The sequence below is a fragment of the Rhipicephalus microplus genome, chromosome 5 (genome assembly GCF_043290135.1).
Source record: "Rhipicephalus microplus isolate Deutch F79 chromosome 5, USDA_Rmic, whole genome shotgun sequence".
In the NCBI taxonomy this organism is placed as follows: domain Eukaryota; kingdom Metazoa; phylum Arthropoda; class Arachnida; order Ixodida; family Ixodidae; genus Rhipicephalus; species Rhipicephalus microplus.
In genome coordinates, this window is record NC_134704.1 from 39,867,999 (window position 1) to 39,894,191 (window position 26,193).

Sequence of the window (26,193 nt, forward strand, 5' to 3'; positions counted from 1 at the left end):
AATGCCTGTTTATCAAGCCCGCAAATGCGTACACGAGTGAACATATGGACAGGTAACATTAGCAAAACATGCACTGTCAAGCTAGTATTGAATTTTAAGGGCAAAAAGCGATTGTTTATCTTCATCGCGATGGGTTTAGACGCATAATTTGTCTAGCTAGTGTCTAGCTGGTGTATATGTATATATATATATATATATATATATATATATATATATATATATATATATATATATATATACATATATATATATATATATATATATATATATATATATATATATATATATATATATATATTGTGATGAAACACTACACCGGCCCTCTGGCACAGGCGCATATAGGCTATTGAGGCAGAGGAGGAAGAAGATACAGAATACAACAGCTGGCCCAAGATCGTTTGTTCCTTTACAAATGGCGCAGCTCGACAACTGAACCTTGCGGCTGAGATCACCTGTAGATCGCGGGTCATCGGCAGTGCGGGTCTTTCAATCCAGCAACGCAGTCCACGCTTTCTGAGTGATGGACTTTCGTTTCTATTTCGTTTCTATTTATACTCTATTTATATGACTCCAATCATTGCTTGCTGTATACTGTCTATCTATATAGAGGGCGTGGGTGGTCGAGCGGATACGTTCTCACCGTCAGGCCCCGGATATACGTGCTCAAATCCCGCGATGCCAAGAAAGTATATTTCGCATTACTTATTTCAGTTCTCCTCACTTCCCTTCTCTTCTCGCCCACCTTTCCTTCATTCAACCGGTTGCCAGGCGGTGCATTCGGTGAAGCCAGGCGCAGCTGTGTCGAGTGGTCGCTATTCAGCACGAGCTTCTGCGAACGATCCAGCGCCAAACATCGAACATTATAAGCTCCGCTGATAAAAAAAAAGCTTTCGCGTACGACCAAGTGCGTTCACATGCTTGGCGCGTTTTCGCAATACCTTTTTCGGGTTGCCCTAATACTATTAACACCGCCAATCATAACTGACATCATCCGATTCATGCTGTAACTTTTTTTATCGAGTTACCATCGATTAAGCGAGAGGTAGTTAAGCTAATTGAATAAAGCAACCTGTGACGCAATGGACAAAACCCAGACAAATCTTAGACCGTGCGGATATGATGTGTTCGCAATACAAAAGTACTGGTTAATTCAATTGTGCCGCTCAATGGACAACCCGAAACCATCGTGAAGCAAGGTACGCATTTGAGCTTCTTTGTGCGAGGTTGTATGCGGGAAATAATGCTATAACATGGCCGAAGTGCACTGGTCTTTGTTTTTTTTTTTTCTTCCTGTCTCACATTTCTGTTGCCTTTAAGTAATATGAAGCGCGACGAGGTACATGACGTTGTCTTTTAATTACGTTATTTAAGGCGCACTGGGCTCGTTCAAACTCATCCTCAAACCTGACAGAGACACACTTGCGAAAGTAGAATAACATCAAATGTGTGCTACAATCGCCATATAGCTATGTAAACTCTGATTTGAAAGACACGTGCAAACGCTTTCGCCATCGTGAATAATAGAAGGCCTGTTCAAATAACTCCGCGATACCCTAGTTTTGGAGCCCGCTCACGGGGCAGCTCTATTGCAAACATATTAATTCATTACACAGTAGCCATTGCACTCATTTGCTTGCCAGAGCTTTGAACTTCCTGTAAATTTTCAGTGGATGATGGAACAAGATTTTTAAAGTAACATTTTTTTTATTTGAATGATGTATAAAAGAGGTTGTTACCCCATATGGCGACTCCACCTACTGCTTCTCGCTTAGCAAGCCAAATGTACAACAACACCAAAAATTGAAAGAAAATTACTAAACGGTAGAACGCAAGATGATAGTGGTGGTTGGGATAATGCAGCCAAGAACCTCCTTGGTTTGCAGCGAGCGCGGTCAGCCTGGCTTACATTGACGGTGTGATGAAGTTGCCCGACACCTTTAAGACGACAGTGAAGCGGTGGCAGAAACGCGCAATCAGGCGTGATGAAATAAAAGCGGTTCGCCCATCTCGAACATACCTTCCTCACAGGTCTATGTGAGGCGTGCAAAAAAAAAAATCAGAGCATACCCCCGAGGTGAATGATGACGAGTAGGGCGAAGTGGGCGGGTGGATGGACGGACGGATGCATGGACGGACGCACGAATGGACGAACAGATGGACGGTCGCATGGATTGACGCATGAACGAACAAATGCACGGATGAACGCATGGACGGACGGATGGACGGATGGACGCACGGAAGCACGGGCGGACTGACAAACGCTTCGCCCCACTCATCATCATTCACTCCGTGGATACGCTGTGACACCGCTTTTATTGACATGCTACTAGCTACTACTACTAGCTACTACTACTACTACGACTAGCTACTACTACTACGTAACTAGCCACTACTACTACGACGACGACGCGGGACGTACAACCCACGGTGTAAGGAGTTTCCCCCCTAAGAATAACAGGCCACGTTGGCCATGCAGGTGGAGAGTGAATCTGGGGCGGAGAAAAAACGTTGTCTCGATCGGACCACAACGTTCGGGAGATCAACATTGTCGAAGTTACCTCGTGGGATGTCGACACCTGGGGGACTTCGCAATGACAGGTCTCGTTCTGGCTCTGAGCGGACACAGACCCAGTGACAGCCCGCCTGGCCTTTCTCGTATGAGAGCATCAATGCCACCGCGGCTGCTTCGGCGACCCCCAAATGAGTGAGCACGTTGTTTGTGTGAATTTTCTAAAGACACTGCAATTTATTGTGCATGCTGTGCTTTGTATTCGGGTGTTGAGTGCATGTTTGTGTACGAATATATGTTTGCGTGCCGTGCCCATTGCGTACATTTCCTTGCTGTCCTAACAAGCATCCCTGACACCACTCCATTAGCTCGTTCTCCTAACATACTTCGTAAGAAATCATGTCGCCATTGTAAGTCAATTAGTGAAGCACGCTGGTAGGGTGGTGTCAGAGATGCTTCTTAGGGCAGCAAGGAAGTGGACGCAACAGGCTGGCACACAAACATATATTCCGACACAAAAATTCCCTAAAAACCGAAATAAAAGCATAGCGACTGCCCGGAAACCCCTCAGATATGAGACCAACAATGAAGGCGCAGGTCTTAACTCATCCACAGCTCGGCTGTGACTGCACGCTGCCAGCGCCCGCTAAACGCGAACCGCGAGCGCACCATCGTTCCTCGTACTCGTCTGTATTAGGAGGAGCGCTTCGACTTTAGAAAGTTCACAAAAAGTTCACAGAAAGTTCGCAGTTTTTAGAAAGTTCACAAAGACGATGCGCTCACACGTTTGATGATCGAAGAAGCAGCCGCTGTGGCGCTGATGCTGTCCACTGCTGACAGAGCGGGAATAAAACAGTTATTAATAATGAATTAGCCGCTGTAGTGGCTAGACCTCCTAGTCCGGAAGACCGTTGGCTCCTGCCACCATCCAGGCTTGGTCGACAAGGGCTTGCTGCTGCACTGGGCCAAAGCTGGACAGTGTCACCTCCCACTCAACTATTCTATAGGATTATGGTTGGCCCATATAATGGGATAATTTTAGCACTCCCAGACCATATGAAATAGAGTGGCCATCTGTGGACAGATTTTACACGGCGGATTGTACATCGAAGGGTTAGTTTCGGACAATACATCAGGATTTATAACTGCTGATGATGGTAGTCATCTCCATGCGACCTGCGATGCCTTATCTCATTTAGGGTCAGGGGGGGAGGGTAGAGTGCGTGTACTCAGCCTGGTGTGTTGCGGGATGTCAGTGTACGAAAGGAGGGACTGGGGATCGTCCTGGTCAGCAAAGAAGTGCGCTGTGGATGAAGCAACGGAGGTCTGGGGTAAGAGATCACGGGTGTAGGCATGAGCGCTTTCATTGTCTTTAACTCCTGTGTGCCCTGGTACCCATACCAGTTGTATCGACTGACCTTCTGACGACGGGCTGCAGCCTGTTGCAGAATTGAATGTGCAAACCGGCCGACATGACATTTGGCGAAATTGCGATATGCCACATGGCAATCCGTGATGACAAAGGTGGCTTTTTGGTTACCTATGGCTAAGGCTGTGCCGGCCTCTTACATGGATGTGATGTATACCCCACTAGCTGAAATGCAGTCCACGACCTTTCGCTTGTTCACCACGGCAGCCGTGACGTGGTTGTGCAGGGGTCCGGTGGCTTCCACTAACAAGGCGTCTTCACTGTCTGAATATTTGTCATGTACTTTGGCTCTGGCAGCTCGCTATTTTTGTGATGAATTGGGTGCACATTGCGTGGCAAAGGCCGAATATGAACTTCCTTTTGCCATTCTTGCGGTAGTGATAGTCACCGGCGACCTGCATTGGTGCTGCTGACGGACCAGAAGTGTCGGGCTGTTGTAGCAGTCTCTGCGTCCCCTAAGTGCCGGGGCAGAAAACGTGTAGTTGCGAACTCCTTCGGGCGTTGACCACCGATGAGGTACCACCGACAATGTTGGCCTCCCGAACGCTGTCATCCGACCACGTCAATAATTCTTCTCCAGCCCAGAATCCGGCTCCGTCCTACCTGGACATCGTGGCCAGCTTTTTCAAACGCGAATGCATTTGTTAGTCGAGCCATGGCGACTGGATAATACCTTGTTTTTTACCCCGCGGCCCTGGTCAAGCTATGTCAGGCATCCGTCGGGATCCGTCCACTGCCCTCTTTCATAGCAACAGCTGCGGGAGCACACGCTTATTCTCGCCCCTAGCAACTGGAGCATGTGATGCGATAGTGAGTATAGGAGAGGGTAGGTGCACTGATTCGCCGCTCCGTCTCTCACCGTTCACTCTCCTCCCTGCGCTCCACTTTCCCATCCGCTCGCGCCTCACGCTCGACCGTTCGCTGGCTGCGCGCACCTCCAGAACATCCTGAAATGTCTGCTCGAGACGCCGCTGTGAAACGCCAATGCTGAGCCGAAAATGCTGTTTGTTTTGTTCACTTCATAGTATTTTCTATCGTGCACGCTATACTCGGCAACAACTTTTCTTGGCACTGAAGGGAAAGCTACGGAGGCGGAGCTTCTGCACGTGTAAGCACTACGTGAAGTAGTCCGTGTCGGCCCCCGTTTCGTAAAGCAGTAAAAAATGACGGGGGCGCACCATCAGCGTTTTAAGTAGACGCAGACGCCGCCTAGTGTTTGAGGTGCACGTAAAAAGGTGGGACTTTTTCATGCATTCAAAAACGTCAAGTCACAACGAATAAATCAAAGTAATCACTAATATCTTAGTAGAGTGAGCTGCGTCCTGTTTTGAATAGCTCCACGTAGAAAATAAGGGAGGATTATTTGTGTCTCACGTTGATAAAACGAGTGCTATTGTAGAACTACATTCACTGGCAGCAGGATTCGCGTGATTTGGCTGTGTAGCATTTGCTTCAATGCCAAGAAAAGCTGTCAAACCCATACCGCGTTTCTCGCGACCGAAAAACGCCGCCTGCGGCAAATGGCGCTATTGGCTGCATGTCGTAAGAAAAGAAAAACAAAAACGCCAGGCCTGCGCAGTAGGCGCAGCACAGTCACAGCGAAAGCTCGAAGAGCGAGCGGCCTTTCGGAGCCTTTTCAAAACACTCATTGGTTAACTACTGCAAGCACACTTACTTGGTACCCACTAGGGCAATAATAATAATAAACTTTTGGGTAGTAGGCTGGCATTGGCTATGCTATCTTTTGTCATTCTTCTGAGAAGCGTGCTATCTGCTAAACACTTGTTAAGAAGTTTTTGCCAATTGTCCATGCAGTGGCTGACGACGATGAGGAATTATGGCTGAAGTGGGTGATGATGATGAAAAACATTTATTATGAAAGAGAGGTACGGGGCCAAAGCATGACCCAGCTACATGGTCGGTGTCCTTAGTCCGGGACACCGCATGACGAGGCCCCTACTCGCACCCGTCTCACCAGAGCCCGTTGAGACTCTAGTGATGAGCAGTTGAGGAGGGCAGTCTCCCATGCCTCTCGGGAAGGGTAGGGGAAGGGGGTAGGTGGGGATTTTTCGGACATGCCCATACCATGTGGAAGATATCACACGTCTCCCCACAGTGTGGGCACCACCCATCTGTGTTCGCATCGAAATGTTTTAGGATTGCAGGACAGAGTAGAGTACCTGTCTGCAGGCGCCTTAGAGTTCGCTCTTCCGCTTTACTCAGCCCCTTTGCAGGAGCCGGGTAAAGGCGGTGAGTGTCGCGATAATAGGTCAGAATTTCTTTGAACCGCAGCAGCGGTGTATTGGCCTCCGAGTCATAAGATCCAAGGTGAGGAGCCCGGTGGGTAAGCGCTCGGGCGGCCGCGTCAGCGGCCTCATTACCTCGTAAGCCCTGATGGCCAGGATCCCATACGATGCGTTTCGGGGCTGGATCAGCGAGAGCCCGTTTTAGAATTTGGCTGGCTAGGGGGGATATCTCTCCTACCAAGTAATGAGCACATGCTTTCCGGGAGTCCGTGATGATAACTTTCGAGTTGGGGTCCGCAGCAGCAAGCGCTATCGCGACTTCCTCAGCGCGCTCTGGATTTTGTGCTCGGAACGAGAGCCCATTGACATGCTTTTCCCGGTGAACTACACAGGCCGTGTAAAATCCCGTGGGCGAAGGCCCTGCTATATCTACGTAGAATACACCAGGTCGGGAGCCGTGTTGCCTCTCAAGCGTCCGAGCCCGCACCTGTCTTCTGCTTTCGTGCGTGTGCTTATCCATGTTACTGGAGAGTGGAGAGACCGAGAGCATATGCCGCCACAGTTCCGGAATACGCTCGGCCTTCTCTGCAGTGCAAGTGTGCTGTATATGTAAGCGGTCCAGCAGGCGGCGCGCGGGAGCCGTCTGTACGAGCCGCGTATATTGATTCATAAGGTGGGCCTCCCGCAACTCCGGGTAGGAGTTTAGCACACCTAACGCCCTCAGTTTGGCGTTGGAAGTGGCCACCGGGAGATCTAGAGCTCGTTTAGTAGCCTTACGAATGATGTCATCTATTCTTTCATCTTCTTGCTTGTTAGTGCGAAGGTATGGGACGGCGTAGAGAATCCGGCTAGTCACGAAGGCATGGGCGAGCCGAAGCGCGTCCCTGCCCCGCAGGCCACCCCGCTTGTTGGAAACGCGGTGGTTCATGCGCCCTACCTGTTCGCCTATTCTCTTGAGTTTCGCTATAGTGGAGTGCGGTCTGTGTCTGTGGTGAATGAAGAGGCCCAGAATCCGGAGCTCCTCCACCTATCTGATGGGAAGCCCAGACAGGGAGATGTGTATGGCTGACTTATCTCTTGACTTCGCTCAAACGTGCAGAAGCTCTGATTTGTTTGGAGCACATTGAAGTCCACAATCGTTGGCATACGCCTCGACTATGGATGCGGCCTGCTGAAGGCGTTCCTGCATTTCACCAAGGCTCCCTTCAGTGGTCCAGATTGTAATATCGTCGGCATATACTGCGTGTTGTGTGCCTTCCACCCTGGCCAATTCGCGCGGAAGGCGCATCATAGCAACGTTGAAAAGGAGCGATGATAACACTGCTCCCTGTGGGGTACCCCATGTTCCTAAAGTGGGTATGCGCCACAGTTAATAGGGAAACACGAACAAGCTTTTGTAATGAGTTGGAGCATTGGATGGCCCGCTCGTTACGCTAATTGCATTGTGCGATGACTGGTTGTTCTTTCGCTGTTGTAAAACGCTTTAAAAGTCATATTAACGTGATTGCTTTCCCGACATCAAGCCTGCCTAAGGCAAGTTTGACAACAAGTGACAAGCACCAGCGTAACTCAGGGGTAGAACATTGGGCTGGCACCCAGCGGACCAGGGTTCAAGCCAGACTGTGTCATTGGTGCAAGGTTTTCTTTTTTTCTAATTTCGCGCGATGTGGCTAAGGACACCGGCGGCGGCGGCGGCGGCGGTTGCGGACAACATGCAACTGCGCTTGACCCGCGTTGTGATCTCATAACAGGTTTCGCTGTAAAGCATAATTCTTCTAACGCAGGGTTCTCACGTATACGCAATGGATTCTCATTTCCTCAGGATTCCCTTCGGGGAGCTAGGGGCATTTTTTTTAGATGTGAAGCACGTTATGCCGGAGGCTGTGTTCTTCAGTCCTGTGGCGACAACCAGAGTTTTCTAAAATTAACTAGAGGGGACTCTGGCCCTGTTATCGTTCAGTGACCATGGGAATGATGGGTGCGCGCTGGAGGCGTTGGATGGGTAGTACATGGATTTGCCTATTCTTCGCACATGCGGATGGTGGATCGCGCTTGTGGCTTCACTTGTTACTGTGTTTTGTTTTTTTGTTTTTTATTTCGAAAGAAAAAACGAACCTTTTTGAACTTCGGGACCCAATTCGAAAAAGTAATGCTAAAATAATAAGGTGGTGAAGTGCAACAACTGAACATTTCCTGATTTTCGTTTCGTGAGAAAACAGCTCCAAGCCACACGAACACACACGGAGCGAGATGTACGATGGTTAGACAAATCCGTGTACTACCCATCATTCCCATGCTCGCTGAAGCGATGTACGTTGCACCTTCCATAAACACTAGCGCAAGAGTTCCCTCTAGAGGATATTTAGGAAACCCTATTGCGACCACAAAGTGCATATTAGGAAACTGTATGATGGTGACAAACTCGTTCCCCCTAACTGCGCATGCGCGTCCCCTCCCCCTCTTCACGATACGCGCCCCTTTCTATCGCCACGCCGACGCAGACAGCGTCTGAAAACACCGAGTGCTCGCTCTGCACAACCGTGGTCGCTGGAACAACCATTTGCCCCGCCGCGGTGGCTAAGGTACTCGGCTGCTGACCCGCAGGTCGTGGGTTCGAATCCCAGCTGTGGTGGCTGCATTTCAGATGGAGGCGGAAATGTTGTAGGCCAGTGTGCTCAGATTTGGGTGCACCCATGTGGTTGCTATTTCCGGAGCCCTCCCCTACGGCGTCTCTCAAAATCATATGGTGATTTCGGGACGTTAAACCCCACATATCAATCAATGGAACAACCATTCACTGGTCACCCCGTATACAGAGCCACTGTATCTTGATCTCCAAGGTAGTTTCGGTGAGAGATTTTTCCTGTGCGTTGTTGAACAAAACAAACTGGCTACGTGCACGCTAACTAAAAGCACACTGCGGTGTCTCTGTGTCCAATCGGCGTCTTTTGTCTCTCATTGCCCATTAGCAGTGATTGCCGTGTTCCAGTACATAACACCGGTCCATCACTGCGTGCTTTGTGCATCCCCAGGTTTCTCTCCTGTGCAACGCCAGGATAAGCGCCAGCGTCAACGCCACCGCCAGTACCATTGTTGGCACCAGCACAATCCATAAATAAAGTACACTGTCTCCCGCTCAAGCGAACCATCTCCCCGCTGCTTCGCATCCACACGTGGTTCCATTTAGCGAGAGATGGCGTAACCTTTACTTTTTTTTTTGTTCTTTTGCCAACCCGAAAATGCTACAAGCCCATGATGGTACACCACAGAGTAATCAAAACACTTAGACCTTTCCCAAAGGCAGGCATTTTCAATGAATATGCACTCTATTTCGACGCGTAGTAGCTCTAACGGACTGTAACAGGAAAATTCAGGGCTAAGTAATGCACGTGCTTTCATTTCCAGCGGCCGCATTTATATAGAATACTTATGTTAAAGCCCATTTTATCATTAGCGTCCAGATTTACGACTTCGCGTGGGTTTAATAATGAATTTCTCATACAGCCTTATCTCGGCCACTATACTAAAAAGCAGAAAGAAAGAAATTAAGACGATGTCCCATTCATAGGTCGACGACAAAATTGGAGATCACTCAGGCTCACCTAAGAAACACATCTGTCTCTGACAGCTTACTCAGACACAGGAATTTTTTTTTCAACCGAACTCACTCAGACTCAAGCTCACTAAATTTTTCCTCAACCAGACTCACTAAGACTAATAGGTCAGCGAGAAGTTTAGAGCTCAACCCGACTCACTCCCAGACTCACTCATGAAACACATGTCGTCTTTAGGGCCGCGCGGACTCACTCTCATCAATCTTTTTCCCAACCCGACTCACTCGAACGTATTCAGACTAACTGTAATTTTTGTCAGGCGGACTCGCTCGAACTCAGACTCAGCACAATATTACTCACATGGATTCGCTCAGACTCAGACTCGTGATTTTATGTGAGTCTAGGTGAATCTCAGCGAATCGTCTCACGAGGGAGTTTGCTGACCTACGCCACAAGTCAGCAACAGAAGATGGGAGCTCACTCGGACACACTCACGAAATCTTACTCGCCGTTATTTCAAATGGACTCCCTCGGGCCCGGACTCACCAATATTTTTCTCAATCGGACTCGCTCACAACCAAACTCACCTAAATGTCACTCGCACGGACTCAAACCCAGACTCATGATCTGATCTGAGTCCGACATGTCTGAGTCAGCTTGCTGATAAATGCGTTTCATTCCGTCAGTGCTGTATTCATGCTTGACAAGCATTCGCTCACATTGTTATAAACTAAAGCTCCTACTCTCTGAAAACGGCCATTAATCTCGTTTCTTGTGAATTATTAAATTTGCACCGGGCCACTGTTGCCAGCAAACGACGATAGCTGCTTGGCTTATGTTTAGCTCATCAAGAAACAAAGAGCGAATGCGTATGCCCATGGTGTATTAGCATAAGTACAGAACCGACAGCTTGACAATATTAATTACTGAGTTGGGTTTAGAAAAAAAACAAGGAGCCGAAGAGCAATTATTATAAAACGCAGACTACATCGGTACGAACGCGTGAACCATATAAGGTGATGCATGACAGCAATAAAAAGGTTATTTTTTGCTCAACAAGCAAATGTTGCTGTATAACGCTGGCGTAGTTGCCGGAGACGGACGAAACACAATTGCGTTGCAACTCGCAACTGACTGTTCTCACAGCATCACAGAGCTTTACCGTGTGAAAGTTGAAGAGCGCTCTTAATGCAAATCTCATTATTCCAGCTACCTTCCCACACATCCTTATTCCTATTACAAATGCATGCTGCGCAATGCTTGCAAATTTGGAATCGCGTTTTTCTTAGCCTGTTCTGTGTTCTCGTGATTGCTTTTGCTGTGAACGAGGTGAGCTCGCAGTGCGACGCTCGACGGGTTCGCAGCGCGTACAGTACACCTGTACACGCACACACATCAACGCGTGCACACATCGCCGCGCACTAACAAAGGCGTGCGCACACTGATTGGAATCTCCGTGGAACTAAGCCAACTATCAAAGGATTCTCATGCAGCCGGAAAAGATTTACCCTGGGTAATTTGTGTGCGACTATACTGGAGATCCAGCTTTTCTGTTGAGGTTGAATCCAATGCTCATTCCGCGCTGGCAGACTCCCCCGTCTTCTATCTCTCATAAGAAAAGAAAAATACCTGCGCGTGACATATCAGACTCGCACATCGCGCCTTTCTTTTTTTCGAAGAAATATCTGTCACTTGTTATCTACTATGTTGCTACCTGCTTGGGCACCGTGGTTTCCTGACTGTCCTTTCAAGAAACCGTTCACTTCTTGGCAGGGATTCACGAACCACTTCTTCGTTGTTACGAATACCCTCATTACGAGAGGCAAGAGGGATAATTCGAATACCTGCACAAAAGGTAAATAGGTTTCCACGTAAGGCGCTTATCCTGGACAAAGCGAAGTGGCAGCTCTTCTGCGATTTCCACCAACAAACCAAAAAAACGATCCGCTGTCGTTCTGCATCGTAATCCAGTGGAGTAGCAGGGAAGGTGACCCACAAGACACAGGCCCCTCCCGAAATTTTCATCGGCCACTGTAAACAAAGCCCACGAGAAACCCTGACCAGACGTGCCTGTCCAGCTCTCACGCCAGGTCAAGCACAGGCCCCCACCGAAGCAAGCTTTATCATACGCTCCTGCCTTGAGACGAAACATGTCAAAGCAAAAATCTTAGGTACCTCATCAAACGAAAAAATTGACTGGAGCCTATGTTTGATTGAGTTTAAGTTAATTACGTTAACTTGTGTAATTCAGCAAGGTAGTAGAACAAAACAACAGCCGGGCGTCACACAATGTGAATTGGGTAAAGAATGACCTCATCAAATCTTTCCACCAATTACAAGTGGCTTAGCCATAACTGTTCATCGTCATCAGCCACCACACCCAAAAAGCGCACAAAATGCCTTTACAGATGCGCCGCGAGTGCCACACTTCATCATCGAATGACGGCGCTGAGGTCGCTTCCCCAGTCGACAAAACGTGTGATGATTCAAGGCGTCGTGGGTGTATAGGGCCACCTGTACTTATATTAGCCGCGCTTCGTGAGGTTTTACGGTGGGCTCCTGCAATGCGCTCTTCCAGCCGTGGCCTTCGAGATGGTGGGCGTGAGATGTGTTTTTCTCCGGCCATCCTAATCCCCGCCCTCCCCAGCAAAATGAACGAGTATCACCTCGCGCACACGGCTACCGCGAGAGGGCGCGAATTCCGGTGGCGGCGGAAACGGAGGCAGACAGCAGAGCGCACGGGATTCCAGCGTGCGCATGGTTGTTTTTTTCCGCGTACAAGCAAGAATCAACGCCAGAATCTTCTGGCTGAACTTTAGGACAGTATATTTTTTTCTGTTACTGCGTTTATTTTAGTCCAACTTACGAAGAAAAGCATGGCAACTGCTTCATTTTCCTCATCGGTAATTATGAGGAGGTAACAATTCGTCTGCGACTGTTATTACGTTTCCTTTGTCTCGGTGCTAAATATCCCCGTTTAAGAAATATAGAGGTATTCTAGCATTCCTCTTTTCTAGAGATTTGTATGGGTAAAAACTGGGCTAATTATTGTCGTTGAATCATATCACTCTCCTATCCTGACTCATAATTTTACTATTATGTTGCGTACCAATATTTATGCGGTGGTCAACTGAAGCACAGTTACGCAATAGATAACTGGGTGCCTTTTTCATGTCATTGAGGTATTGTACGTGAGAAGTAATTTTGCCGGAATTTCATAGAGGCTTCGATTAGCCGACCTACAATCGCTCCCCACTTGTGTCACAGTGTAAGGGCATGAGTTTTCATCATCTCCTTTTTCGTCATCTGAACTTTCATTATGTTTTGGTAGCACAATGACAATATCAGTGTCATGTTCATTTACTGTATGTACCCTCGACGGCATCCAAATTATAGGGTCGCGCATTTAGCATAGCGGCGTCTTTTACTGAAAACCAAGTATTCGCCGAAGTAGACTACTAAAGACAGAAAAAGTGCATGTATAGGTTTTTAAACGGAAGAATGAAGAAATTATCGCGGAGCTGCTACTGTTCTTCACAAGGAAGTCACCTCCACGGCTCCGCGCACGGTATGGGGATATAGTAAGTAAAGGGACAGAAGAAAAAAGGTAAGAGATGCGTAGGAGAGGGAAAAAAGGCGCACGCGCCCTAGAACACCTGAGGCCACACGCAGTCAACCGAGAAGACCACCGAGAAGGCTGGAGGTTCAGTGATGTGCAAGTTTTAACATGGGTTAGAGACGAACACGCGAAGCGCGTTAGGTTTGCCCGGGAAGAGCTCGGTTGAGAGGCCAAACAGATGAGCTATAGACTCGAATGCAAGCACAACACAAAGATTGCGCTAATGAGAGTCAACTGGGAGGGTCCTGAGCGCCATTCGAAGTACCGATGCAAGACCAGTCAAGATGTCATTCCTGGTTGTGATGTTAGGTTTCCGCGAGGTCGTGGAAGCGAACTCAATCGTCGTGTTTCTGGGGATGGCGACAGCAACCGGCGATTGTGAAAAAACGCGTGGTGGCTGCGTTGTCGTCGAGCCCTTATTGACGAGGGTGGGGCCGGCTGAGGTGTGCATGAGGGCGAGGCTGTCGTCGTTGTAGAGGGGACGACGAGCGCACTCGTTGTATGACGAGGGGCGGCCACCGAGTTCATGTCGCTGGTACCGACGAGCGCATCTCGTAAGGAACGTGGTAGTGCCAGGGGTCTTAGCGCGCTCCAGGGCTTGGCAGTGAGTCGCGGTGCCGTCAATTGAGGCCACGATGACCTCGGCCTTGCGTTGGAGTTGCCAGTATGGGCAGCGCGGCTCGTTTGCACGATGTTTCCCACGACAGTTTATGCGGCGAGGGTGTTCTGCGCACGATCCTGGGGCGTGCTTGATGCCGCAGCGCAGGCACCGTTCGTCTCGTGAGCAGGTGTTGGTTGCGTGCCCGAAGCGGCCGCAACGGGAGCACTGCAGGGGCCGTGGCTGGTGAGGTCGAACAGGGCACCTTTGCTTGTAAACCAGTATACCCGGTGGGACGATGGTCCCCGCGAAGGTGAGGGTGAGGCAGTTGCCTCTGCATACACCGGACACGAGTTGCACCAGTTAAGCTATGTAGTCGGCGGGGTCCTCGAAGGGGATCGTTGGGTACATTTCAAAAACCACGCCAACACAGGTGTCCAGATCGAGTTGTTTGGCCCGAACCTTGGTCTCGCAGATCATCCGACTTGAAGTCATTGCCACACAGTCAGCTACCTCGCTGGCGCCCTGGGCCATCGCCTTGCTGATGATGCGAGTAGGGTGATCAGATCGGTGGTAGGGTGTCGACCGCAACGAGGTTGCGTAGGAAATTCATCCGCACTCACTGGGTGGCTGGGAACCCCGAGAAGAAGGCAGCGATTGCCTCCCTCGATGCAGCCAGGAAGTTGGCCTTTTCCCGACGGGCCGAAAGACGATCGTGGCCACATATTCACGACGTGGGGACCATCGGAACGCGCAGACGTGCTTGGGGGCACGCACGCACCGGGGAGCGGGCGCCATTTGCTCGGCGGCCGCAGTAAGGTGAAAGACGAGATGAGGAGGTGTTGCTGCCAGGGGGTATTCCTCGCAAGAAGCCACGGCCGTGGCAGAAAACGGGGAAGCTCCGGTCTGCACCTTCGCTTTACTCGAAGCCGGGGAAAGGGTGGCAGTGTGGAGGCTGCTGACTTTTTGTGGCTGGGTTTTCTTTGAGCGTGCTGGCTTGGAGTGTGCCTTCTGCTGGTGGGTTGGCACCGATGACGATGCCAAGAATGCTACGACGGCGTTCTTCTGCGGCGTTTTCTTGCGGTTGCCGCTCAGAGACCTATTTCTAGCCCTTAAAAGGTATGTATGTATGTATGTATGTATGTATGTATGTATGTATGTATGTATGTATGTATGTATGTATGTATGTATGTATGTATGTATGTATGTATGTATGTATGTATGTATGTATGTATGTATGTATGTATGTATGTATGTATGTATGTATGTATGTATGTATGTATGTATGTATGTATGTATGTATGTATTTTCCCTACTAATATACTAAGATTCACATCATCTTTATCAGGCTTATAACAAAGAGTAATCGCGGAAAAAAAAGAAATGAAATGAGAGCACCATGCCTATTATTTTCTTACTGGTCAAGCACTTAATGAACGCCGAGATAATTAAGAAGTCGGATATCTGGTGTCTCTCGATGCACATAAGAGAAACAAAATGTTTGGGCTAACACTGGTGGTCGGTCAGGTTCAGGAAAAAATGATGTGCTCACGATTACCTTCAGCCCCTTCAACGACTGTTATAGGAGCAGGATTGAAGGAAGGTGTAATTGCGGTTCTTCATAAAAAGAATGGACACGTAAGTATGTGGCGTAGAGCGTACTTGCCTGAGATAAATGCTTTTTTTCGAGTCTCTGTCATTGCAGCGTCGGAGACAGCACGGCATTTACGAGGACGTCATCGGTGACGTTGACATCCATTAAACACCACCTGTCAGCACTTAAATGTGCAATTACCGCTAATAAGAGAAAACAGTAGCCGTCTATCTTGGTGGGACCAAGACCAGCCGTTTTATATAGCAGATTATTTTGGCTTACCCCCGAATGCAGAGATGTTACTTGACTCGTACTTGACTCGTTCTTGACTCAAGACAGTCTTGCCGGTCGCCATAAATCGTTCTCGAACTTGCGGATGACTTGAAGGCGACTTGGCTCGGTGGAAGTCAGGATGAGTTTCAAGTCAGGTGCGGGGCTAGCTTGAAAGCGACTTCACGCGTTATTCCAACATGGCCACCTCACAAATGGACGTCGCGTGAAAGGTGGCCGCTTTTGAGTTTGCTTGCCTCGCCATAAGCGTAGCATTTTTTCAGGCGCACTGTCTGCCGAAGATTCTTGGAACCGCTTTACGTGACCAAGGAAATCCGATGGAGTTGTACGACGAGCAACAATTACACGCTAGGTACAGATTCATGAAGAACGCCGTGGGGCAGCTGCTTGTTATGTTGCCGCTCCGTGAAAGTGGGGACAACCGAAGACAGCCCGTGCACCCAGTGTTACAGCTACTGATGGTTTTACAGCGCTGGCACATTCCAACCAGTCACCGGAAATTTCGTCCGCATTCCGTAGTCGACAGTGTACCGTGCAGTCGGAAAAGTTACGCTACTCATCGCAAAGCACCTGTACGCGATGCTGGTGCGCTTTCCGCAGCCGGCGGACTGTTATGAAGTGGCTGAGTTCCCTTGCGTTACAGGCTGTGTCGACTACACACACGTGCGTATTAATAGCCCCGGTGTCGACAACGCCGAAGTGTTCCGTAACCGCAAAGGCTATTTCTGTTTTTCTATAACACGACGACATTTTCCGTCTCTTTCGGTAAAAAAAAAAAAATTGACTCGGTGCTGTGTCCGTGTGCCTCGTCTATCCTTTCGTCCCGTCTAGGGCGCTGTTTCTCGCTCAGAAAAGCATCGCTTGTAGCGCAACCCTACGTAACATTACACACACATAAAAAAGAGGTGCCCCTATCACGGGTTTATTTATCCACGTCACCATCGTGCAGCGATACATTGCTGCACCCCGCGAGACAGAATTCTGCTGAGGGCAATGTCCTGACCCCCGCTTTTTCTCTTGTTTACCAAGCTCAACAAAAGGATACGAATCACATTTGTTCCCAGAACTTGTTTTTTTTTTTCATAATAACTGCGACCTAGCCATTACAGGCATGCACACAGGCGAACAGTAGGGCAAATACCGTGAAAATCGCGTCACCTCGTGAGCCAGATCAGCACAAATACATGCCATGGCGTTCAATTGAGAAAAAAAAAAAAAACGACGAGAAAACCCAACGCGATGCTAGTTTCTCCTCCAAACAAGCAACCATGGAGAAACGCACCACATTTGGGTGGCCACTAAAACCAGCGGGCAACAAACGCTTTACAGAAGCAACACTGCGCATCGCTGTGGTAGCGGGCACCACGTGCCGCTCGTTAGCCGTAAAATAGCAAGAATATGCTTGTGGCCCTTCGTTTTTATAGTTATTTTAAAACGTATGGTCTTTTTTTGATGTAATGCATGCCTTACGCGAACAACTTCATTATTAACCTCGTTAGCAGGCGAGCAGCGTGTTTCTGCTTTGAAGCTCGTTCTTGACTTGACCAAGCAAGACAGCCTGAGCATCTATGAAACGCGAAGGCCGACTTGAGCGTTTTCAAGTCCGCTGCTTGCTTCGCGCCGACTTGCTCAAGTCAAGTCGAAGACGCGGCCAAGTAACATCTCTGCATTCGGGGGTTAGTCTAACGAGGAAGTAGCGCGTCCGCTGCTGTGGTGATTTAGCTTATTTATCGCTCATGGCCATTCGGTACTACGTATGTGCCTCGTTGTGAGTTCTAATGCTCTGCCTTGCAAGCTCATTTCAGAGTGCTACAAACACACACACACGCACACACACACACACACACACACACACAAACGCGCGCATATTTGTATATACTGACACACACATGCACGCACGCACACTCATATGCACACGCGCGCGCACACATACACACAAGCACCGAGAGGTTTGTGCACATCATGCGGTATTGCGGTGCCGCCGGGATCAGCCAGCATTTGATCGAGTGACAACATTGTGTGTTGAAGTCCTGGTTTGACGTCACTTCAACGGGCGTAATGGTGATGTCACGAATTTTCGATGCCATCTTACGTCATCATAACGTGATATGGTGACGCCTTCACACGGTGATTATTATTCGCATCGCTCGGGTTGACGCCGAAGCCACCAATGCTGACGGTAATGTTGCGCGTTTAATGACGCATCCTAGTGCTTTCGCCTCAACTATATCGTTGCCATGCGAAATTCGATATTTTTCATATGACTAGGTAATATTGTTTTTGCCAGTTTGAAAAGTACTCCAGGAGGCATTGCAGCGTACCAAATTTTGCAAAGTTTAATGCTCTGTCCAAAAAATATATCTTGTAGAGCACCTAAAATATTTTAAAATGAATGAAAATGTAAAAAGGGTGTAAGTTTTGTTGTCAGCTAGTGAACAGATCAATAAGAACAGTATAAATAAAAAAATATTCAAAACAAAAAAAATCAGAATATACTTCTCAAAGATAAATGACCCAGGAACAATATAAAAAATAATAAATGTTATAGGAAACGTTTCTATTCACATAGAGAAAGAAAATAGGAACCGAGGTGCTGGTTCGTTGCTAGTGCCATGCGGTGAAGCATTGCATAGTTTTTCTTGAGACACAAGTGAACTCGTACACTTTTCGCAGTAAATTTTTATTTTTTGCTAGAAAAGCCTCCAGGTGTTCAAATATAAAAGGATACCCGTGAAATAAATACCACTTCTATAAACCAGATGCCAAATGAACTTCGCTATTTCGTCGAGCGTAACATCTTTCCATGAGCCACCTCTTTCAGCATAGGTTGGCGTTCCTATATATGCATGCAAGCTTACTTTTCAGCACTTCTCACATCGTATTGAAAAAATAACGATATAGCGTGAAGTTTTAAAACGTTCCACGCTTCTCCATAGTCAGGGGTTCTGGTGGTCTTTTTGTATTTCGGAGAAGCTCCAAATCCGGCGCCAACACACCGCACCCCAGCGAAGTAAGGACATCGCACGAAACCAGATTGACTACAAGAGTGTGCCCAAAGGTCAGTAGCTGCGCACTTGAGGCGGAGAACACAGCTTGAGGCCATAAACAAAACAAGCCCATGAACGGCTGCGCTTGTCTCAGGTGGACGCAAAACATCGTCGCCACAAAGCTCGAAAATGGTATTCTGTTATCCACGGACCTCGTCCTCACTCAGTTCAGGTGGGTTTGCAAGACAGCTTCGAGTGGTACGTGTGTTTTGCAGTGCTGGTGCGCACCTATGTGCTCGTGATGATGGCACCATGGGAGCGACTAGTGACACTAGATGCGAGTATGAGATGTGTCTCATATAACGACACAAGCTAAACCAAACCTACCTGCGACGGATCTTCGGAAATGTCTTTTTTTGTTTGCTTGTAGAATACACTTTGCTTGACTCTCAGCAACAGCTCTTTACTGAATAGCTGGCATAAATTTCCGGCAAATATTACTGCTCAACTCTCTCAAATTGCAAAGCTAACTCTTTAATTCGACATTTGGCTTGCAAACGTTCTTTTGATTACAGACATTTGATGCTACTGTAGCATATTCACGAGGGGCACGCACTTCTGTGAAGTTCGCCAGCCTATATATATTTTTCCAACAGCACACGCACACTGGTTCCCGCAAACGCCTTTCGAAAACCATTATACGGTCAAAATGAGCAAATTAAAATTGGTTCCGAAAATTGAGTGGCTAAACTAATTACTAGAAAGTGCTGAGTCCAAGAGAAACAGATTTTACATGCCAAAATCTACGAACTGAAGCGCCGATCACCGGTGATGGATTTAATAAGCGCGGCAACTAAAAAGCTCGTGGTGTCAGCTCACGGTGGAGTACACCGGCACATTCCTGCTATTGAAACATGTCATGACAGGATTTCACTTTCTATCGATCTAACAAATGATGCCTATAGAAAAATAATTTGCTGTAGTTTCATGGTAACTACAGTTTGGCTCATTGCTTCCCAGAAACATCGATTTTTTTTGCTGTAAAAAATATTATTTTTTATTGTCATGCCTTCTCCAACGTGCACCCAACGCATAGTGCACTAGGTGCGCGTTGAAGAATCCATTCTGCTGTTCCGCGAGAGTGTGAGCATTGGGGATCCAAGACAATGGGTCCCCAAGCAGGTTCCGTGTCTTGTTTATTCAGTAATCATGAATAATTTTTTGCGACTCGAGGCCAGCCTAACAGACACTACGGTTCGCTATACAGCATGGGTTACACGAACAATCAGTACGTCAGATAAGGCACGTCTACCACGAAGCGCTCCAGGAAGGCGACGATATTGTATTTCAATGGTTGCCGAGTCATTGCGGAACCGTCGGCAATGACCGCGCGGATGAAGCTGCTCGATCGGCTCATGACCGAGAGGTGCGTATGCCCATACCACTCTTGAGAATGGATGCTGCAAAGTGACTACAATCACTTGCTCGCCGTATAACTCTCCTACAATGGAAAACGTCGGGTTTGTCCAACGTGCGCTTGTATTCGATCGATCCAAACTTGCAACTTCGTTTGCCGTTCAGGCTTGCACGACGTGCTGAAACTTTGCTGTGTCGCATGAGGTTGGATGTGTCATTTAGGAATGCGTATTTTTGTCTCCTTGGAATGGCGTGCAGTTCGGCATGCAACATTTGCGCCTGCGACGAAACGCTTGAGCACATTCTATTCCATTGCCCAGCATACCTGTCTGAACGACGTAATATGGAAGCCAAACTCCGTCAGCTGAATTGACAACCACTTACACAAAATAAGAACCTGACCTGGGACCTTGGCCAATGGTTTCGCATACGCACAAAGCCACGGAAGCCCTCTTGTTCTTCTTAAGAACCACCGAATTTCATGAGCACTTGTGAAAGAACAGCATGAGACCGTGCTGTGTAGTCTTTCTTACTCCTCTTTCTTACACCTCTTTCTTACTCCTCTTCTTTTCCATCTCTTTCCTTTTTATTATTCCCCCTCTCCCCCACACCCAAGTGTAAAGCGTAGGGTAGCCAACCGAGCCAAGCTTGGTTAACCACCCTGCCTCTGCTCTCTGCTCCCTATTTCTCTCTCTCTCTCTCTCTCTCTCTCTCTCTCTCTCTCTCTCTATATATATATATATATATATATATATATATATATATATATATATATATATATATATATATATATATATATATACCAGTTTCAATTCGTCCCCAGAATTGCTAAGGAATGCAATGTCATCGGTCAAGTGCACCTTACTAAGTTATACTCTACATTAACTCTTCTCCCTAATTTTTCCCATTCTAGGCCTCTGAATACCTCCTTTAAGCACGTGGTAAATAGAACTGAGGGGATAGTATCCCCCTGTCTTACACTCTTCTTGATTGGTATTGTGTCGCTTTTTTTTTTTTTGTAAGAAGGTATAACATGGAGAGAATTGAACACGCTCTAAAGAACGCAAGAAGCGTCAAAGTGGGGAAGAGAAAACTTGGGATAGGCAAAAAACCAGACGTATGCACCAAGGGACAAGGAACGCAAGGTAACTACCATTATGGACAGGATAGTTAAAATAGTGGAGGAGTTTTACAGAAATATCTACAGTAGCCGGGACAACCACGATCATTATGTAAGGACTCGCAGTAACCCAGACGACATCCCACCAGTAATGACAGAAAAAGTCAGAAACGCCTTGGAGGGAATGAAAAGAGGCAAAGATGCTGGTGAGGATCGGGTAATAGCAGATTTGTTCAAAGACGGAGGACAGATTGTGTTAGAAAAAGTAGCCACACTGTTGACAAGGTGTTTCCTGACAGGAAGGGTCCCAGAATCTTGGAAGAATGCTAACGGCATCTTAATAGATAAGAAAAGAGATGACAAGGACTTGAAGAATTACAAGCCAATCGGCGTGCTCTCCGTATAGTATACAAGCTATTTACAAAGGTAATTGCTAACAGAATAAAGACAACATTAAAACTCAATCGACCAAAGGAACAAGCAGTATTTCGAACAGGCAACAATCGGCCACATTCATACTACCAATCAAGTAATAGAGAAATGCTCAGAATGTGGTCAGCCACTATAAATCGCCTTCATATATTACGAGAAGGCATTTAATTCAGGCGAGATATCCACAGTCTTGCAGACACTGTGAATTCAAGGCGTCGACAAAGCATATATAAACATCCTGGAAAAAATCTACAGAGAATCAACTGCAACCATGGTGTCGACTGATATCGAAACATAATTTTTCTCAGCTAGAGAAACGGTACTACGGCAGTTATACGACATTTCACTCTGCTCTTGCGAACGAATCGCTATATTATGTTACACGTCGACGAGCTGTTATATTCAATGATCAACCGATTTCTGATCAGAGGTGCTATAGAGGCATGTTTATTGTTTTGCCATATTGTCTGCTGCGTTGACCCGACTTTAAAACATTGAGGAAGAAGAACATTGTATAACCTTGTGGAAGAACCAAGCACCCTGTGCCCGGTTCTTTTTTTAAACATTCTTCGAGCCATAACAGAAGTTGGAATAACACATATCTGGATAAACGATAGATTGTCCACGGCCGGCTGCTCAACCACGGCCAGTGGGATTTTGTCATTACTCAGTACGAAATCCTGTAGTTGCTTTCAGGGTATCTCGGCAATTGTTGTGGACTCTGCGATCATTGGGCCTAGCCTTTTGTTTTACTGCTGTCCCCAACTGCTGCTTCATGTGGATGCACTGCATCTCAGGCAGACGCCTGCAAGTCTGGTTAGGGCTATCGTTCTGGTTAGCAATAATGAACGCATAGCATTAATCTCGACGGAAATGGGCTCATTTCCAAAGCATGAGAAACTGCCAATAAGCATTACGTCTTAAACAAGGCTGTCCCTTACGCAACCTCGATTGGATGGCGATGGACGGCTAATGGCCGGTAATAGTGTGACGTTCCCGGCCTGCAGCTTCTTCGCCTCAGTCTTTCGTATGTTTTTAGCCCTGCGGATAAAGCCAGACGCATTTATCTAAGTCAATGAACGGACAGCTTCTTTTCCTGGTTGCCGCTATTTTTTGCACGCCACGCCTTGAAAACTAGTCACAATAACCAGTCTTTGTAATCGTGGCTACAAATACATTTTCACTATTCAGGTACTATGTGCAGTCACACCGGAAAGTTGTGGTGAAGGGATAATTACGATAGCTCTCTCTGAGTTGATGTATTACTCAATAACGTGCCAATCATTATTCAAGCCCAGACCATTCCCAGTTGCCGCACATGATTCGCCAAGTGCGGGAACACGAATGATGGAACGAACGAATATTAAGTAGGAGTTGTGTGCCACTTAAAACAACGAACCGCTTTAAAACTGACGCTTCAGTACTGCTCCAGCAAGAGCGTCTACAGCTTTACGGCAGATACGGAATAGAAGGTGAGCGTCATAAGCCTAAGGCATCGTGATCGCACAGTTGAACCCATAGGTTGTCATTAGACTACTCTTTGTTGCGCGCGAACGTATCAAATTTTTGCAGACAACCACATTATCAGTAAACTGCTCCATGCTAATAAGTGCATAGAAATCAGCTCATGTCAGCGCCTACGGTATCGACTCGCATGCCGGTTAAGCCACGATGGAAAGTACCGTTGCAGCATACAAGTATTCCCATGCACATAACTGTTTTGGCCTCATGCTGCCTTGTGAGTTTGATATATAATAAACAAAACAAATTAGTTCATGACAATTTGAATGGCATGCAGTCCACGTGTATGCATGATCACCATTACATTGGTTTAAGAAATTTGGAACAAGGAGACGTATTAATAGAGAAAGAATTAATCCATGAAAAAAACCCGAATACACAAGCTGTGAAAAGAGAATCTGAATACACAATCCATAAAAACAGAATGACTATGCAACACACATGTCTCCCATGGTTACTAAAATACCACCAGACAGTAAAGTTCATTCTTTAGCAATAATTCTTCCCCAAATACTGATAAATTTAATGCGACTCGAGGTTGTTTACGCATGCCACAGCGCAGACAGGAATAATTTGAGGAGGTAACATTGCTTTCATGCCATCGTGCAACCACCCACGTCCAGCCTCTCCAGCCTCTGTGTACGCATAAAGGCTATTGGTTTGTAGGAAACCACAACGTCAATACCTGTTATATTTTCGAGGTTGCCATCAGAGATAAGTTCCGCAAACTCCACCATGAACACGACCGCAAATCCTTTTCAAAAAATTATTCCTGCTGCCCTTCCTAGCCTATAGAAATACGGGTTTTCCCCCCGTCAGCAAAAGGCCATACATGCACCAAAAAAAATTAATAACACCCAAGCTTGAAGGGAACTAAAACAATTTACGAGGTCTGCAAGAAATAGACGTTTGAACATCACACGTGTTCGAAGAATGAAAGTAACCCGCATAGTGGAGCAAGCATTACAATGCCCGGCCAAGTCCTTTCTGTGGAAACTGAATTTCATTCTCTGAAAACGGAAGCACGCTGAATTTGTTGTGAACTTTATGTCTGAGCTGAAACAGGGTACGTACAACTGAGTTTTCTTAGTATCAGAGCCTGGTGCTTCTCCTGTTCCTTCGTTACTGAAAAACATGGTATTTCTGATGCACCCGCTCGCTTCTTTAACATTTATTTATTGTCTTTCGTGTGTTCGCGTTTGTGAGCTTATGTTGTCGTATCCAATAACAATTGCTACTTTCACAACTTCCAGGGAGAGAGAAATGGCTTCAGGTAGTACGCGAGAGATTATCGGTCAGCTGCTAGCTCGTAATAAAATTACGTGCAACGTGACACCAATAGCAAAAAAAAATGTGTTTCGCACTCACCGTAATGCCTTGTAGGGGTGCTGACTGAGATTTCCACGTTTAAAACGCGCTTAGAAAATATACAAAGGGATTACCGCCACCGCAGCTTCGTGGTAGAGCATCGGACGCATTATTTGAAGGTCGCATGTTAGTTACCTGACGACAGCAGGTAGTCTTTTTTTTTTCACTTTTCTTTCTTCACATTTACATTACTATTACTTCTAATAACAACCCCTGTGATTTATTTGGCATCGTTGTCAGTTAGTTTTCAATGAAAATGTACATAAAAAAATAACAGGCCCTTCAATTTACACTTTTTTTTTCTTGCAGAGAGGGAGAGCGAAAAAGAGAAGAGAAAATTCATAGCATCTAGGCCCTTTTCACAAGCATAGTGGTATTGAACGTAGATGCTAGGAAGTGCAACTATTAGGATTACATTATTGCTTAAGTTTTAAATACAAAGCAAGACGCCCGAGTCAGTCTGAATTTTCGAAGAAAACCTAATATTTCATTAGGCATGCAGTTATTGTAGGACTACTTGCGTCTTCGGTTTTTCAATATTCAACTATAAGTTTCCTTAGAACAAAGTTAAGCCTGAGTGCATGGGGCTCACTAAAGTGGATTGCGATGGAGAAAAATAATTGTTGATCCATCACAGCATCTCTACCACCAAAATAGAGAGAGGCCACACGTATCCGTTGGTCGTGGGATTGAATTCCGGCTGCGGCAGCTGCATTTTCGATCGAGGCGAAAATGCTCTTGACCCGTGTGTTCATATTTGGGTTCACGTTAAAGAAAACCAGGCGGTCAAAATTTCCGGAGCCCTACACTACGGCGTCTTTCATAATCATATGGTGGTTTTAGGAAGTTAAACCTCACATATTATTAATATATTGTTAGTAAAGTCATGATATATCTCTAGGGCTGTTTACTTTGCCTGTCAACGACAACGAGAACTGTTCGCATGAGATGAGTCGTCTCTGCCCCACGGCAAAGGAAGAACCATTCATTTGACTTTCAAAGTCGTAGCTACTGTTCTCCTCCGACAAACCGCTAGGTCCGTTTGACTTCCCCAGTGGTAGGATCTCGAGGGAAAACAATGTCTACTTTATCCAGAAACAGAAAAGTAGTGCATATCAGTATTGACGCTTCTCTGTATCGCTCTATAGTGCCTGTGTAATGTATAATGCCTGTATATATTGTAATATATAGAGTGTAATGCCAGTATAAGGCTGTATAATGTATCACTCTGTTATGTCAATATGACCCGTTTTATGTCAACAACTTATTTTTTTTCTTTTTTTTTTCTTCCGCTGACCCCTTGTCGAAGAGAAAGCACCTTTCATTGTTTGCGATCACTGACTCCTAAAAGTGTTAGAATAACAGAGCGTCCAGCTGGTTGGTACGTATTTATTCTGATAAACACCGGCCGTGCAAACACGGAAGCAAGAAGGAAATCAAGGACACCACAAAAGCTCTGAGTTCCTTCTCGTGTCCAGGTTTGAGTGTCTTGTATGTTTTACTTTGAAA

At 46.8% G+C, this 26,193-nt stretch overlaps 1 protein-coding gene across 1 annotated transcript in view; it reads right to left on the reverse strand.

Moving 5' to 3' along the window:
- The window catches only part of LOC142817476 (uncharacterized), a 57,335-nt gene extending 42,846 nt beyond the window's left edge, over positions 1-14,489 (reverse strand). Inside the window, exons 1-3 of the mRNA XM_075894490.1 lie at positions 14,365-14,489; positions 13,623-14,289; positions 743-829 (exon numbers count right to left, since the gene is read on the reverse strand). Of these exons, the coding sequence (XP_075750605.1) occupies positions 743-829; positions 13,623-14,289; positions 14,365-14,489 (879 nt within the window). The remainder of the gene's footprint in view (positions 1-742; positions 830-13,622; positions 14,290-14,364) is intronic.
- Positions 14,490-26,193: the final 11,704 nt, after the last annotated feature.